The sequence below is a fragment of the Chanodichthys erythropterus genome, chromosome 19 (genome assembly GCF_024489055.1).
Source record: "Chanodichthys erythropterus isolate Z2021 chromosome 19, ASM2448905v1, whole genome shotgun sequence".
Classification (NCBI taxonomy): domain Eukaryota; kingdom Metazoa; phylum Chordata; class Actinopteri; order Cypriniformes; family Xenocyprididae; genus Chanodichthys; species Chanodichthys erythropterus.
Window position 1 is genome coordinate 12,337,336 of NC_090239.1, and position 17,659 is coordinate 12,354,994.

At 34.8% G+C, this 17,659-nt stretch overlaps 2 protein-coding genes across 3 annotated transcripts; one reads left to right on the forward strand and one right to left on the reverse strand.

Annotated features, from left to right (window-relative positions):
• Positions 1-4,276, forward strand: si:ch211-28p3.4 (probable E3 ubiquitin-protein ligase TRIML1). Of its 2 annotated transcripts, XM_067369926.1 has the most exons (6): positions 1-231; positions 310-405; positions 515-748; positions 2,301-2,320; positions 2,581-2,723; positions 2,922-4,276. In XM_067369926.1, the coding sequence occupies exons 1-6, from the start codon at positions 211-213 to the stop codon at positions 3,497-3,499; spliced, it is 1,092 nt and encodes a 363-aa protein (XP_067226027.1). In that variant the 5' UTR covers positions 1-210; the 3' UTR covers positions 3,500-4,276. The 2 variants fall into 2 exon arrangements, with proteins under 2 accessions (XP_067226027.1, XP_067226028.1); XM_067369927.1 differs by lacking the exon at positions 1-231 and having other exon boundaries at positions 314-434.
• Positions 4,277-4,742: 466 nt separating this feature from the next.
• On the reverse strand, positions 4,743-11,933 carry casp7 (caspase 7, apoptosis-related cysteine peptidase). Its single transcript, XM_067368628.1, has 7 exons — positions 11,811-11,933; positions 10,758-10,880; positions 9,304-9,452; positions 8,759-8,887; positions 7,965-8,140; positions 7,622-7,760; positions 4,743-6,435 (listed from the first exon to the last, which is right to left on the reverse strand). The coding sequence occupies exons 1-7, from the start codon at positions 11,840-11,842 to the stop codon at positions 6,209-6,211; spliced, it is 975 nt and encodes a 324-aa protein (XP_067224729.1). The 5' UTR covers positions 11,843-11,933; the 3' UTR covers positions 4,743-6,208.
• Positions 11,934-17,659: the final 5,726 nt, after the last annotated feature.

Sequence of the window (17,659 nt, forward strand, 5' to 3'; positions counted from 1 at the left end):
ATTTACGGACCACAGTCGTACAATGCGAATACTTCCCAGGGCATAGGAACAACAGATGGGCCATCACCCCTCCCCCATCCTTGGCATTTTAACTGTACAGTATAAAGCTCAAAGTTTGGGGCTTAGGTTAGTCATTTGCCAGTGAAGAACAAGCCTGGAAAGAAAACCAAAACAATCAAATTAAGTGAAGAACTTGTACTATTGGAGTCAATGATGAAGGCACAAACCCAGGTAAATAGTCAGTGAATTTCTATTCATTATGATGGATATTTTCAACTTGATTTTGACTTTTGAAATATCAAATTCAAGGACACCCCAATAAAACATCAGCAGCACTTGAAGAGACAAAGAGATATTCTGGCTTTCCGAATGAAGAAGCTGTCATTGAAACAATCTGACTTCAATGTAAGTTGGCGAATCTTCCATTAGCGTGTGTAAGTATGCTAAATGCAAAGCTTTAAATATGGCAGTCGGGTTTGTTGTATCTTGACAAGTATCTTTCATTATTCCACAGAGCAAGACTGCAACTTTAAAAGAGAAGATTAAGAAAAAATATGATGACATGAAGAGGGTTTTGGATGAGGATTTTAGAATTACACTTAGCCAGCTGGATCTTGAGACAGAGGCCATGGAGAGAACTGTTGAGGACAGCATTGAGAAGTGCTACCTCCTCACGCAGGAAATCGATCAGCAGCTCGCTGAACTATCGGCACAGATGGAGAAAGATCAACATCAGGTTCAAGAGAAGGTGCATTTTTAGTCCAGAATGGTCTTCTGTAGTAGCACATTTTTATACTATACTATATAGCTGAGTTAGTAACAATATACTTGAAGGCTTGAACCCTTTTGTGCTCTTCAGCACTCAACTACAAATTGCTTTAGACCTTTTTTGTTGTTGTTGTTGTTGTTGTTACTTTTTAATACCAAGGACCCTCAAATGTGATTCCATAAATGCAGCTACACTCTAAAAAATGCTGGGTTAAAAACAACCCAAGTTGGGTTGAAAATGGACAAACCCAGCGATTGGGTTGTTTTAACCCAGTGGTTGGGTTAAATGTTTGCCCAACCTGCTGGGTAGTTTTATTTAAACCAACTATTATTTAAAAATTGCTATATGGCTGGCTTAAAATGAACCCAAAATAGTTGGGAAATTAAAAACCAGATGCAATTAGAAACATCAATAATAGACAAAAGGTGAATGTTTTTTAATAAGCTTTAATATTTTATTCATATAAATTTAATAGTTGAATAGTTTATTAATATAAATGTATTATTAAGCAATTTAATAAATGTTTGTTTAATAATTATTCATTGAGTAAGTAATTCACAGTCATTTTTAAACAATAGTTGAGTTAAATAAAACTACCCAGCAGGTTGGGCAAACATTTAACCCAACCGCTGGGTTAAAACAACCCAATTGCTGGGTTTGTCCATTTTCAACCCAAGTTGGGTTGTTTTTAACACAGCATTTTTTGGAGTGTACACTATCATTATTTTTAAAGAAATTGATACTTTTGTTTAGCAAAGACTCTTTGAATTGATCAAAAGTGACTGTAAAACTATTAAACATTTCGACCGATTTTAACATTGATAATAATAAGAAATATTTCTTGAGCACCAAATATCAGCATATTAGAATGATTTTTGTGATCATGTGACACTGAAGACTGGAGTAATGGCTGCTGAAATCACAGCAATAAATTACATTTTTAAATATATTAAAATAGAAACATTTATTTTAAATGTAATTATTTTTACAGTTTTTAGATAATAAATAATCGATTAAATAAATGCAGCCTTGGTGAGCATAAAAGACTTCTTTAAAAAAAACATATAAAAATCATATTGACTTTTGAATATTGCATGAGAGAATACTGCATATTTTCTCATGTAATACAGTTTGATTAAATATTAAGGATGATATTGTAAAGATAATTAAATAATTTGGTTTTATATTGTTGTAAAAATTGCAAAACATTATCTGGAAAAGTTTTTAGAGATGAATAGATTTTTCCTCACAAAACTATGTATTATTTTTGTACTCTTAAGAACTGTAGTGCCATCAGTAGAATACAATATTTCCAATTGATTTCATGATTTCTGATCAGTCTTTAGAAAGAAGAATGAAATGTTAATTTTATAAAAAAGTATCTAATTATCTTAAATGCATTTTAACTATCTATAATAGCTTAAAAATCATTTTGTAAAATCTTTTTCAATTAAGGCAAATGCAATGTGGAAATGTTGTCCAAATAGCTACTTTTTCAACCCTAATATCTCCAACTCTCTTTTACTTACAGACGTCAGAGATGGAAGAAAGGTAAGTAATGTTGCACTTTTAGGAATTTAGTCTTTAGCTGGTCCATGACGGAAACTTGAGTTTAAAACGTATGTACCACTCTAAAGTTACCGGAATAGCATTGTTTTTTTCATTTAAACGGTTTTCTGGTTTTGACAAGTTTGTGGGACGGAAATGGGCCAAGCATTTAATCAAGCATGCAATCTGACGTTTCTGCACAACAGTACTTCCTTCTTGTGTGGCATGAGCATTTTTCTGCACATATTCTTCCTTGTTTTTAGGGTAATAGAGACTCTGAAGAAAACTGACCCAGAATTAATACAGATGGATGAATTTAAGAATGAACAACTGCTCTGCTTAACCATCAACCTGCTACTGTTCATACGCTCTCAGGTTCCTGTCACCAAGAAACTCTTCCAAAGCTGTGAGGATCTTCACATTTTCACATGAGAGTTACACTAGCACTTTTAGTATGTACAGCTAAAGCAAGTTAACAAATGTCTGCAATGTTTTGCATCATTCTAACACATGCTAAACCTATCCCTAGCCAATCAGAGCTCTCACAAAGAATGTCTATTTATAGTCTAATTTTAATATGCCTTTGGTACTTTCCATTTTTCAGATGCCCAAGAAGTTGTTTTGGATCCTGACTCTGCTCACCCAAAACTTGTTGTTTCCCCTGAGGGCAACTCAGTCACTTACACTGATACCTGGCAGGAAGTTTCTGAAAACCCCTCTCGATTTGACACCACCCTGAATGTGATTAGCCAAAATGCCTTCACAGATGTTCGAAACTACTGGGAAGTGCAGGTTTCTGGGAAGACATACTGGGAACTAGGCCTCACATACCCTAAAATCCCCAGGAAGGGCCGAGAGGAGGACTGTTGGTTGGGACGGGGTCCAACATCCTGGTGCGTTGAGTATTTCAACGGCGACTACACAGCCTGGCACAATGGCGTTCCCCATGAACTCACCCATGTAAGTGGGAGAACCTTCCAGCGCATTGGTATCTTCTCCAGCTCAGAGGGAGGTTTGATTTGTTTCTTGGGGGCCGACACTATGACGCCCTTGTACAGTTTTTGTGCAGGAACCTTCACAGACTTGCTCTACCAGGCTGTCTGTCCTGGCCATGAAAACCAAGGGACGAACAGGAACTCGTTACTGATCTGCGATGCCTCAAAATCCGCCCCCACCTTGTGATGGACAACCAATGAGGGTTGTGGTCTGGATTTATCTGAGTGAATGAGGTTGTTGTTAAGCATAGCTTGCAATAAATCAAGTTGTTCAGTTTTTTTTTGGAATGATTAGTTGGAAAATGTCCCTTAGTTTTGTTGTGTTCCTCAAAAAGTTGGGTTGAAAATTGAGAAACCCAGCAATTAGCTTAAATGTTTGCCCAATGTGCTGGGCAGTTTTATTTAATCCATATTGTTTAAAAATTACTATATGTCTGGCTTAAAATGAACCCAAAATAGGTTGGAAATTAAAAATCAAACACATAATTACTAGAGGTAACAATAATAATGCAAAGATGAACATTTATTAATAAACAATTCAATAATGATTATTGTTTAATTATTATTCATTAAACTTATTAATAAATATTCATTTATTAAACATATTATTGCATATCAATGTTAATTTCCAAGCTAGCAATATAGTAATATTTAAACAATAGTTGAGTTAAATAAAACTACCCAACAGGTTGGGCAAACATTTAACCCAATCGCTGGGTTTGTCCATTTTTAACCCAACTTGGGTGGTTTTTAACCCAACATTTGTTAAAGTGTATATCTGACTGATATTTCTAGAACTTATTTGTATAAAATAATCTGTGCCATTTAAAAAATAAAAACAACAAAAAACATTTTACTGTATGGATGGGAAAGTATGAGTTTACATGTCACTTTTTTTCCCATGTACACTGCCATTTAAACATTTGGGGTCAGAAATATATATATTTTTGAAATAAATTTATTGAGCAGGGGTGCATTAAATTGATCAAATGTGACTGTAAAGACATTTATATTGTTTCACAAGATTTTTATTTCAAATAAATGCTGTTCTTTTGAACTTTGTTTATCTAAGCATCCTGAAAAAAAAAAATTGTGCGGTGCAAAGAAATACAGCATAAGAAATGTTTCTCGATGACCAATCAGCATATTAGAATAATTTCTTAAGGATCATGTGACACTGAAGTGATGATGCTGAAAATTCAGCTTTGCAGTCACATGGAAAAAGTACATTTTAAAATATATTAAAGTAAAAAAAAAAAAAAAAATTTTAAATTGGAATAATTTTTTACAATATTGCTGAGTTTACTGTATTTTTTTATTAAATAAATGCAGCCTTTATGAGTATAAGAGGCTTTTTTCAAAAACATCTTACCGATCCCAAACTCAACAGTAGTGTGTATAGACTAGAAGTATTAATGACAAGAAATTAGTTCAATAAAGTCTTTTAATACAATAAAATAAGTCTTACAAATGCATTCATTTGAAGTAAAGTAATTTTAAACAAAAATCAGCCCACTTTATACAGTGTAATGTTGACACAATGTAAACAAATTTTTCAGGGCACTTGTGCCAATAATATCATTTATATTTTAATTATTTTCTATAAACATTCCTATTATCCCAATAAAGCATTTAAATTTATAAAACAATGTAGTATAAAATTAAAGATAAAAATTGTTTTCCATTTCAACACTTCCTTTAATATAGTTGAGCACTTCACTAATAATCCATGCATAAAAAAGAGGGCCTTTCATTTGTGGCAGTCGGTCGGTTGCACAGGCTGGCAGATTGAGTGTGTGATCTGGAGGAACATGCAATAACTGAGAATGAAAATACAGAAAGGAAAAACTGTAGGACGAAGCACATCAGAACCTTCCATCAAGTTTCAAACAGCAAGTTAGGTCAGATGGATGATAAATGGTAAAAATGGTCACCAGTAATTCAATAGCTGCCTCTTGTAGATTATAGACGGATTCGGTACAAAACATTAGTAAATACTGTGTGAAGACTTTAAAGCTACAGTGTGCTCAAAATACACGGGACACATGCAGATCTGATTTCGGGTGTTCAGTGAGCGCAAACTAACCAGCGAGGGATAAATGAATAGCTTTTAAAACCAGCCAGGTGTCAGCATTACTTCACTATTTGCCACTCCATTTCCATTCATGCCCTTTCTTTGACCCCCTTTGAAGAGCATTCTAGAATAACCAAACCAAACCAAACTGAAATGCTACAAATGGCCATTTATGCTTAGAGCTAATGCTTGAGTTGTTTTTTCTAATTGTCAAAATAAAAACAGAACAACTGCAACGTTTTTGTATGGTATTGCATGTCTTTTTTCAAATATTTTTTCATTAATATGTAGTAGGGTAAAAGTGGCAGCAAACTTTCAAAGTTGCCAAAGCAACATGGATATTTGACAATGCCAGTTGACATAGATCATATGTGACATCACTATTCTCTGGAATACTCTGAGGAAGTTGAAATAGAACATGCATTGAGAAGGTAGTGAACTCAAACAGGAAGTAGCACAGAGGAAGACCTTTTCGGTGTCCGTATGACCAGCATAACGTAAAAAATTGCTTTCACACACAAACTTCCAGCTGGGATCATCCCTGAATGTTGTGACCACTTGGTCGAGTGAAGTCAGTCACTTGGTCAGTCAGTCTTTGTGCACCTGATGTGTCTTTCCTGCCTGCCATCCTGAAATGTGTACCGTAAAAATTAGACTGAGGTTTCCCTCCTTATGGCGGATCAATGACAAAAAAGGATAACAATTTGGTTAATATTTACTGTTAAAAGATAACAAATTAAAAGTGTTCTACTATATAGTCCTTGGCAAGTGTGCTGAGAAATGGCAGATGGATCACAGCATGTGAAGATAAGTCTACTCAGATCAGTTGAAGTAGAGTTCTTTAGTCAACATGGACACCACACAAGGTATCTGTTTCTTCTCGCTAAAACGAGGGTCCTCTGACCAGGACTCGAAGCTGGTGGCCACCTTATAGTTGACCCGTGTGAGGATCTGCATGATCTCAAGTTGCTTGCCAAACTCACTAAGAACGTTACAGAGGGCCTGGACAAACCAAGACCCTCGGCCCGGATTCCTCCAGGAGTAGTAACCTGTGAGAACAAATTTGGAAGAATGTTAAAAAACTAAGTTGGTTTTGCAATATTTTAACCAAGGGCTGGGTATCTATGCAGATTTTGAGATTCACAACCTCTCGATTTGATTCAATTCTGATTCATCTGGGTAGATTTCAGTTTTAAAATCAATTTTTGCTTACATCTGAAACAAACAAATATTTATATATATATATATATATATATTTATATATATATAATATACAATTCATATAAAAAATATACACTACTGTTCAAAAGTTTGGGGTCAGTAAGATTTATTTATTTATTTATTTATTTTTTATGAAAGAAGTCTCTTATGCTCACCAAAGCTGCATTTATTTGATCAGAAATACAGTAATATTGTGAAATATAATTACATTTTTTAAATTATTTTAATATATTTTAAAATGTAATTTATTCCTGGTGTCACATGATCTTTCAGAAATCATTCTAATATGCTGATTTGCTGCTCAAGAAACATTTCTTATTATTATCAATGTTGAAAACAAATGTGCTGCTTAATATTTTTGTGGAAACTGATACAGTTTTCAGGATTCTGTGATGGAGTGATAGTTAAAAAGATCAACATTTATTTGAAACAAATCGTTTGTAACATTATAATTTGTCCTTATAGTCACTTTTAATCATTTCAATGTGTATTTAAAAAACAAACAAACAAAAAAACCTTACTGTCCCCAAACCTTTTAATGGTATCTTACTAGCATATAAGTAAAAAATAAATTAATGACTGTTACACATTTACATTTACTTTAAGTTAAACTGTCCCAATAATTATGCTCACATTAGGCAGAGGGATGAAACTCTAAAAGTGCTGTTCTTCTTAGTTGGTAAAACATTTTTGTTGAAACAGCAAATGATAAAATGTAACATTCTGCACTTCTGAGTAAAGAAAAGTCAGAAAAGTCCTGAGTTTGTGATTCTTTTTTGTTTGAATCATAAAAGCAATCTGTTCATAAATGAGACAAGACTGGTTACACTACGGTTTTGATTCACTAAAAAGAACTTGAGTCAGTTGTTCATGAATTGGACTATTCTGGTCATTGCTGTTTGTTATTGTGTGCAACTCTAGAGGAAAACTCAAGACATTTTTTCTTGCTATTATTTCCTGGGACTCTCTGAGTCAAAAATTTCTGCATTCCATAACTCCAAGTAGACACATTACCTGGCACAGTTGAATATGCAAACAGGAAGTCTGCCTCTACCGGAATCTTGTGTCTTGGATTGGCATCTGTCTCTATCGTGTCATTGGGCGGTCCTGAGTCAGTCTGTATGCCATCATCAAACTCGGAACCCCGACAAGCCTGCCAGTAAAAACACCCGGCCATGTCAATATCTGCCTAAAGCGAACTTCAAAAAACATAGGCTCACTCCGGGTATGGTGCGACTGAAATAGCATTAAAAACAATAGACACCGTTGTATGAAGGTGCTCCATTTTCTCCTCCTTCACTTCTTCCTCATCCTCCTCTCTCCTCCCCAAATCCTCCTGTAGCCCTGCTCCTCTTACCTGGATGAAAAAGAGCTTTGGCTTGCCCACGAGGCTCTTGCACATGTCTCCTTTGAAGAGCGAGGTCATGCTCTTGATGGGTATGGCTCCGTCAGTGCCGTAAATCATGCCCTCCTCACCGTGGCTCAGCAAGATGCAGGCGAAGCATGAGCTGTCGCTGTGGTCCTCTTCTGAGACTGAAATACATACAGACAAAATATGTGAGAGAAGAAAATGCAAACTGTTTTGTCATTTAATGCAATGAAACTGTGGATTTGCCAACAGCAGGGGGTGCAACAGCGCATTAGAAATTGGGCCACTAAACAGTAGAGGGCAGCAGATCCAATACTGAAAAGGAATACTTAAAAAAAAAAAAAAAAAGTCCATTTGTTGTCATTAAAACTGATTATATCAGCTAAGCGACACACTAACAACTAACAGCCTATGTAGAACAATATATATTACCAAAATGGTAATTTATGAGGTTTCATAAGTGCATTAGAAAGCAGGTGCCTATGTAGTCAGATAATAGTGAGGCAACTCAATAGGTTTTGGAACAGAACTTTACACAAACAACAATCAAAACAGCATATGCCATTATGCAGTCTTCCAGCAATCAGGTAACCCAATCACATTCCGCAACTGTTCCATAACATGTTTTAGATTTTTTTTTATGATATGCAATACTCAAATATGTTTGTATATTTCGTGTTTTTAATAAAATCATTTCCCAGCAGAATTATGCAAGCCTAATTTGTAAACCGGATGTGGCATTTTAATGGTCTGGGGTAAAGATGACTATTTTAGCCACTCACCTTCTTTAAGTAGCCGCTCCATATTCTTACAGGTCTGGTCATTGTAGACGAAAACGTCAAAGCCCAAGCTTTTAAAGCACTTGAACAGCTCTCCAGCATCCTTATCTGTGCCATTGCGTACATTCATCCCTTAAACACAGAGCACAAAGTAAGCGGCGTTAATCTAACTGAGCATCAACCTAGTAACTTTAAATAACTGTCAACATTTAACAGTTTTTTGTAATCTTTTAAAGGTGTTTTTACAGAAACTATGGTTATTATGGTAAATGTTTGTAAGAAAAGTCAAAATCGAGCAAGTAGACTCATTACTTTAGTATCCTAATGTTTTTATACATAAAAATCATTTTTTTATTTTTTATTTTGGATCAATATACAGGTGAGCAAATCACAATTTTAGAACCCAATTTCAACAAATCAATTGTCATTAAAAGAAATGTTTTCAGAAAAAAAAAAAACTTTATATCAATGACAAATAATCAGCTGTTTTTGGGTTAAGCAATTCAATATTAATTGTTCAATAGGAAGACATGGAGATGAAGACTCACCTGTCTTTTCATCAAAGTTCTTGTTATTGATGATGATGCACTTGCCAACGCGCCGGTGGCTCATCTTATACTGGAATGTTGGTGAAACAATCCTGTAATGGCTTTCAGAAGATTGCTCTTTTTCCTGCAACTTCCCATCCTTCTTCTTACTGAAAAACAGAGATGAACAATTAACCAATCTATTACAGGAACTTCATTAAAAAAAATCTTAATATATAGGAATATAGGGTGTTCTATGAGACATTAGGACACATCAAAATAATAAGAAAAAAGCTCCTTTGTAATTCAATCCAACCTCAAGCAAAATACAACCCATGCCCATCAGGGAATAGGAAATGGCAGCTAACCAGGATTTCCAGCCTCATGAAGAAAATTAAATTCCTTTATCGATCATAATATTAGCTGCATGGTGTCCCAAAGAAATAATATTCCACATGCCTGAGGGAAAATTCTCACAGACGTCTCATATCTCCATTGTCAAATATCCAAAGAATCCATCCAGATTAGTAGGCCACAGTGGACACTGGGGTGTACAATATGTACTAGTATTCCAGAAGAGCCTAGTCATCACGTTACCCAACCACAACAATGGGTTCCTGCCTATACACACTCTCTCGCACACACGAACAGTGGAGCGAATCACAGGTGTCCCATGTGATGTGGGGCAGCAAGCCCCCCCCCCCCCAACTTCCCTCCAACTAGACCCTACATCATATCCCATCTGAGCGCTCTCCTACCTGGGCTCTTCATTAACTGGTACGCCACTCTGCATTGAAACGTGCTTCTCTTCCTTCTAGATCAGCTGAATTTGGCTCAAATTTTAGGCTCTTTTGGGTGGATTTTTTCCTTGTCGTGTGGTGTGGTCTCTGCTAGGATCCTGGCATGCTCTATACTCTATAAAGAGTGGAGCGGTGGCTCCGCTGGGCAGGGGCGGCGCTCGCTACCTGAGTCAGCACACACGCCACCCCCCAGAGCTTTCGAAAGGGCTATTCATACCCATCGACCAAGGTCATGCAGGACATGAGCACACCTCTACTGACAAACATACTATCAAACTTACATATTAGGGTAGTTACTCAGGGCAAGAATCCTCAAAAGTGCCTAAATAACAGGCCACCAAATGTACAAGAGTGATTTTGTTTATTCACAAAGAAAGTAGTCCAGTATAATTCTAAATATGCAGGTGTTTTCATATTGAAGAGTTATGAAATGTCAATCTCAAAACACATTCAAATACAGCCTATATGATGCAAGTGTTACAGCGGCCATGTCAATCACAAAGAGGACTGTGGCGCCATCCAGTGTATGACATGGCCTTTAACATCTGAAGAGTACTTTCAACTTTTTTAATGATAATTACAGAAGTTTTTTCTCTCAGGTTAGGTCCTTAGTGGTGGTTGATATCTGCACATTGCATAAATTATGGATGGATAGACAGAAAAACAAAATCTCACCTGCCAAAGAGGATAAATCTCCCTTTGCGATCAGGTTTTGCATCTGTCACGTCTCCTTCTCCATAGTGCTCTTGGTCCTCCTCCAGCACCTCACGCTCAGCAGCAGGGGTTTCTTTATCCATTCTGGAGCAAGAATGAAAGCTGTTACTGATCAGCAACACAATGTCACTTTGAGGGATATAAAGATGAGTAACCGTGGGGAATTCCTGACAGACTGGAACTCTGGTTTCCAAGTTATACTGATAATTATTCTGACATCTACAGAAATTTACCACTGTAACAGTAGTTTCCACCAAAAATATTCCAAGGGTACTACTCGGTATTGTCTACCACGGACAGCACAATAAGTTATTAAAATGAAAGAAAGGTTCTATAGTAGTGTAAATAACTGTTTCTATGGTAAATTTCTTGCCAATGTCACAGTAGTGGACTGTGTATTACTCAAACACTCTGTAAATTAACTTTTACTTTCACTTTGTGATGTTATCTCAACTGGATGTATAATTATAAATATTTAAAAAAAAATCTATTTATAAAAATAAATAAAACCCCTATGTTTATGTGAGCATTGTTGGAGCTGATAAAGTAAAGCTCTATGACATGACTGTAGCTACAGTAGGATAAGACAGACATGTTCACAGCGTTGGTTAACACCCACAGATAGTCGTCGAGGGTAACAATGTACAGTTACTTTAGCAATACTGATGCTAGTTTAGTTTTAGGCATTTACATAAAGTATGTAATTTGTTCTACAGCTAAAGGTTTTGCGAGCTGTAAAGCTTTTCGATTTGTTGGGTTTACTGGCCTACTTGTCTTTCTAACGTGATTTTAATGTTTAACAATTGAATAACAGGTTGTTTACAAACCTAAGTTTGGAATAATATGCATTTTGATTTCGTAAAACGTCAGTGCGTTATGACAATGCAACGCAGAATTTGTTACTTACAGTTAACGTTACAGTAGTAACGTTAGCTAAAAAAAGATGATTAAGTACAGCTAAGCTTGAAGTTTTCATAACATTACTAACGTTATATCTTTATTCTCGAAACTTACATTTCTGTCGGATCAGCCTCTGTTTTGTTCATTGTTCTTCCAAATAAGTCCAAGGAAGCTACACTGAGAAAATGAAACTACTTTCAAACTAACGATCTTCCACTTCCAGTCTGAGAGTGTCCCATTAATATTTAAAGAAACAGAGTCATATATGAAGTGAAAAATACCGCACAAACTTCCTGTATAATATTCAATAGTCAGAACATTATTTAAACATAAACATTATTTATTTATAGATTTGTATTTATAGATTTATACGTATTATATTATATAATAATAATAATAATAATATTTGTGTGCTATCAGAAAAATATAATGGTACAGCACCGTTTGGTCAATATTATTTTTTAATCTTTCTTTTTCTACTGTGTGATTGTTTTATTGTATTGATGATATGCACCTCTATTAAAGTGATTTATGAAGGGCAGTGCGCTGGTAAGTGACAAATAAATAAATAAATAATGTATTGTTTTTGTAAAACTAAGCTTTTTCACACACATTTCTCAATCCTACAAGCTGTAAATCGGGTTGTGAATGAAAAACTGGACCATCTTGTTTGTTACCAAAATGTATTACGTGTTTTTTTAAGGTTTTACATGGACTGTAACTTGACACTTGGTACTGAACGATACTAAAGAACTGAAAAAATTAAAAACTACGGAAATCAAAGATGGCGGGGGAGATAGACGACGATGAAATACAAAAACAACTCAGCTTGTGTGAAAAGCGAAACCTGACTAATTACCTCCAATGACCACAAGATCAGATCACAGACAGATAAGCTCTTTGACAAAACTAAAACAAATTATATGGTTGTACGTTTCCTAAAAAGTGAAACAAAGGGCTTAAAAGACAAAAGGAAAAGGGGAAAAGAGCCTACATTTGCATTTATGTCGATGAATTTATAAAATCTTGATTTTATTTATTCATCTGTCGAGGTGTTTACTTATTTATTGCACACATGACCTCATTATCTTTTTGTCTGTTATGAGTAAGTTTTTACTTCCTACAATAATTTCAGCTGCATTATCTACAACACTAGGCCTAGGTCGTACTGAACTTGACCCTGAAGTTTATGTTTTTCCTTTTGATTGAATCTTCTCACATTCAACATGCATATGTGTTACAATGTTTATAATTATATAGCATTGTTAATGGCTTATAATTAAAAAGTAGAGTGTTAAAACCAATTAGGATTTCTACCATAAAATCTGAAGACAAATATTTACTAATATGGCCTTTTATTCATAAAGGACAACTTGACTTATTTGTTTATTTTAATTTCAGAAATACGGCAAGTGAGAAATTCTCACGAAGGATGAATAAAAATGCTGTCAGTTGCATTTTAAAAAACATCATTAACCAGACTAAAATCAATACATTATCCCCATTAAATTTAAAGTAAATAAAATTTTTATCCCAATGTGATTAGATTATAAATAGAGTCAAACATTTTATATTATTTCATAAAAGTAACACTATTTTACAGTGCCGTAGTAGTTACATATTACTACATGTACTTACTATAGTAATAACAGTAAATTATGCATAATTACAAGTAACTAACCCTAATCCAAACCCTAACCCTAACTGTAACTCTAAAGTAAGTACATGTAGTTTAATAATAGGGTCAATATATAATTGAGGGAGTTTTCATGTCCATGAGATTTATCTCGCAAACATGATTATTAAAATAAAATTTTAAAAGTCTTCAGTGTTCTTCATGATCTTGTCTTTACAAATTTCATAGTTAATTATTATGGAAATAATCATATATTTATAAAAATTTACTAGATATCCCTAAAATGTCAACTAAATAACCGTCCGAAATGAATTACAACCACAATCTCATTACCTAAAAAAACATTTAAAAAACTTATTTAAAAACAGTTTTAATTATATTATTTACATTAAGTTGAAGTAATTGTGAACAATGTGTCTTTTTGGGCAATATGTCACATTTTCGATTGAAATTGACAAATTGAATATATGTCCGAGAAGTCGCTGTCATCTAAGTTACCCATAGCAAATACACCCCTCAAGGAAGAGTGTGTTTTCCAAATCACATGACCTGCTCCACATGATGTCATTTCCTCCTGAAAAGAAAACTAGCAAGACTCAAAGGTATGTTCTCCCTCCACATTTTCAGTTATTTCACCTAAAGTAGTGCTTAGGGCAAATGTGTACTTATCATATGTCAACAATGTTACTACAATGAATTCATAAATAACTTTGAATTTCAATTCAACTCAGTTGTACATATACTATTTAGAAGAACCTCTCTGTAAAATGCCATGTGGTGTCTGGTGCTAGGCAACCATTTTGATTTTATCCCTAAAAACAGCAAAAATGTCAACTAAGTTACCAGTCACCTATGTTACTCTGCAAAGGTAACTTAGTTGACCAAGAGTAACATAGTTGACATTCATGACATGTTCTTATAGTTTTCAGGAGTTCATTTAATATTCTAATTGTACAGTAACTATAAAATACTTTGCAATAAATATTATAAAAGTAAACTTGTTTTCAGGCAAATGCCACGATTATCTGCTGCAGAAAAGATGTGCTCAGGTTGATTCCTGCCCCACAGCACGTGACAGCATGTCATGTTGAAATAAAAAGAGATGTGTGGGAAGATATTGCCAAATCATATCTTACAGTTTTTCTCCATTGGTTTGGCTCATTTCTTGAAACAGAAATTACATTCTCAAAACTACATGGACAAACCTCTAAACCACTTGGCAATTGTTCACAACAGAATTGAATTTCTCATTCATTTTGCAAATTGCAAATGTCTAAGTACATGTCTCAATGTCTCACTACATCTTTGGGAATGATTAAGTACAGGTAGCCTACATTTAGCACAATTTCCAAGTGAATAGATCTTGTTGATCTAAACTGATTGTCGATTCTCAGTCTAATGGTTGTTTGCTCCAAAACGTGTCAGCGTCATTTCATTGTATAAGTCATCACATGCACAATAGTTTGTTCAATTGTCAAAATTAGTCAAGAACATAATACCATGAATACCATATATGAATCCTTGGAACATTTGATAAATTATTACAGCAATTGACAGTCAGGTGAAACTAGATCTTGACTAACATGTAACATGTAAGTCAGTTACTGGTTGTCCATCATTATAACTTTTTTACAATTAAGCAGTTGTTCCCAAACTTGTTTGGCTTCAGTACCCACTTTACCTCATTTGTGTATCCAGGTAATCCAGGTATGAAAGTATTTGACTTATCTGACTTCAACATTTTGCCTAAAAACTGCAGCTTACTGTATGATGCAATTATCATTATAATCCTTATTTTGAAGAATATAACATACAATAAGAAAAAGGGTCAAAGAGCTGCAATTAGTGCCTCCCATGTAAATGTAATACTGTGGGTTTTACTGTAATATTTCAGTAAGTCTAGTCATTGATGATTTTCCCCCTCCCCTTTCTGTCAAATACCCCCTGTAGTACCTCTGCATAGAGGTACATGTACCCCAGGTTTGGAACCACTGGAGTAGTGGCCAGTAGTATAATGAAGTTGTGGAGAACATAGAACATTCCTATGTAATTGTCTGTAATGTAGTGTATGACTCTTCTGTATGACTGATTTGATTTTTTCTTTTTTTACGCTATTGTAGAGAATAATGGCATTGGAAGGAAACGAGCGACCAGTGAAGAACTGTTAGTTGTGAAACTCCAGCTTTATTTACAGCACTATAGGCTGCATATAATTTTCATTATTTTTTGTTTGTGTGTTTATATTACAGTATATTATGCTGTATACATTTTCCTTTTACTCTGATGTATGGAAGTTACTTTATGTGTGTGAATGATAATGGTTACAATTTCCTTGGCAGTATGAGTGCAATATATGATGTCAAACCTTGGAGGCTACTCTTACCCTAAAATCCTGTCTTTTTTCAGTTTTACACACAATTGTATTCTGTTAGCTAGACAAAAACTGTACAGTAACCATTGTCAGTGAAGGACTGGACTAAGACTGAAAGGTGGACATGAGGGATATTTGCCATAGTGACAAAACATCTAAACATTTTGACTTGCAGTGCTTACACAATGCCAAAGGAACTAAGCATTTTGGGGGCACTGACTGTTTAAATGAGAAGGAAATTTAGTTTTGACACAAACAGTTTAAACTGATGTGCGTCTGTATTTCTCCTTTATGTCATGAAATATTCAACAGGTCTTGATTAAATGCAATAAAAGATTAGCTAACATATAATAATTGATATAGTTTAGGATTGTGTTTGTTAAATACATCATCCTACTTTGTCATGTCCAGTCAACTATGTTACTTTTGTCAACTATGATACTGGGCTGTCAATTAAGTTACCATTATGTTTTTTTAAAAAATATATGTATTTCAATGGTTCCCTAATCTCCAAGTAAATATTTAGAAACTGAGTAGCTGTCAAATATATACCTCAGCATAATTTAATCAAGAAAATTATCATGAATCAAGCAGTTTGGAAACAAAATATACAGACTGGTTACTTCAGTACTTGAAATTTGGGGTTTCAATTGAACAAAATGTGTATTTTCTTAATTAATTGGGTATTTTAATTGAAAAGGTAGGTAAATAGACACATATTCTTCCAAGAGTAATGATTTTTTTAAATGTCTGCCATTTACATAAAGTTAAAACTTATAGGTTTTGTCCGTAACATAGTTGACCAAATAATGAGTAAACTTCTTGTTTTTAAAACTAAATATCTGAAATCAATTATGCCTGAGCTTGGCAATTACTAAAAACAAAATATTTCAGGGATGATTTATCAGGGAAGATAATAATATTTTGTAAATAAATATATTTTTTCCCAGAATTATTCAAACTCAAAATCTCCCACAATTATATATTGACCCAATAGTACTCAGTACTTATTTGAGTAATAACAATGTTACTACAGCCAAAGAAGACATGTCACTCGTATTGTTTAACGCGCAATATGGCGGAATAAGTCCCGCCTTCAAAATAAGAGCCAATCGCCAACTGGTAAAGTCATCGCGTCACTGCAGCGACCGTTAGAAGCCCTGGTTTCTATAGAAACAGTCAGACGCGTGCAGGCACCAGAGACGCGCATTTAGGTCTGCGCATGCGCATTAGCTTAATCCAGCCCAAAAAAGAGTTTTTTTTGTCATGATTCGAGCGTTTGGGGAAAAAAAAATTATGAGACAATTGTTGTCAAAATTCATTGGTGATTTCAAATATGAAATTTAATCGAAAGCTTGGCAAACAGCTTTGAAGAATTGATGTTTCCCCATTCAAAGAGATGCATGGATGCCCATGATGCCCGAGAGGCGTTTCAAAGATGGCCGCCGAGTGAAATGACTCGTCTTAAAAGGACTTTGCTACAGCACCGTAAAATAAAGTGTAACCTTCATACATTATAAAAGGGTGCCTTTTATACAGGATTTCTGTTATATTTTAAATATTTTTAATGACTGATTGTCAGTGGACATGTTAGTCACCATATTTTGAGAATGACTTGATCGTAATAGCCTATCTGGAGGTTATGAAGTATATAACAGCATGAACAATGAAATCTTATTTGGGAAAATGACGGAAAGCCATGATAACGTATACATATGCTACTAGAAACTAAGGCATTTCATAACGTGTTCAATGACCAAGCCGTGACTTCATCCACCTATTTAGAGCATGTCTGAAGGCTCTGACTAATGTACTCAAAGTGAACAACACCGTGATCACAATTCAGTGACATCTCTCTCCCCTTTCAAGTAACTGACAGCTGGGCAACCAGTCAGCTGACTGGCAACAGCTAAAGAGGGGTGGAACTCTGCACCCACTGACATGTACTAGACAGGG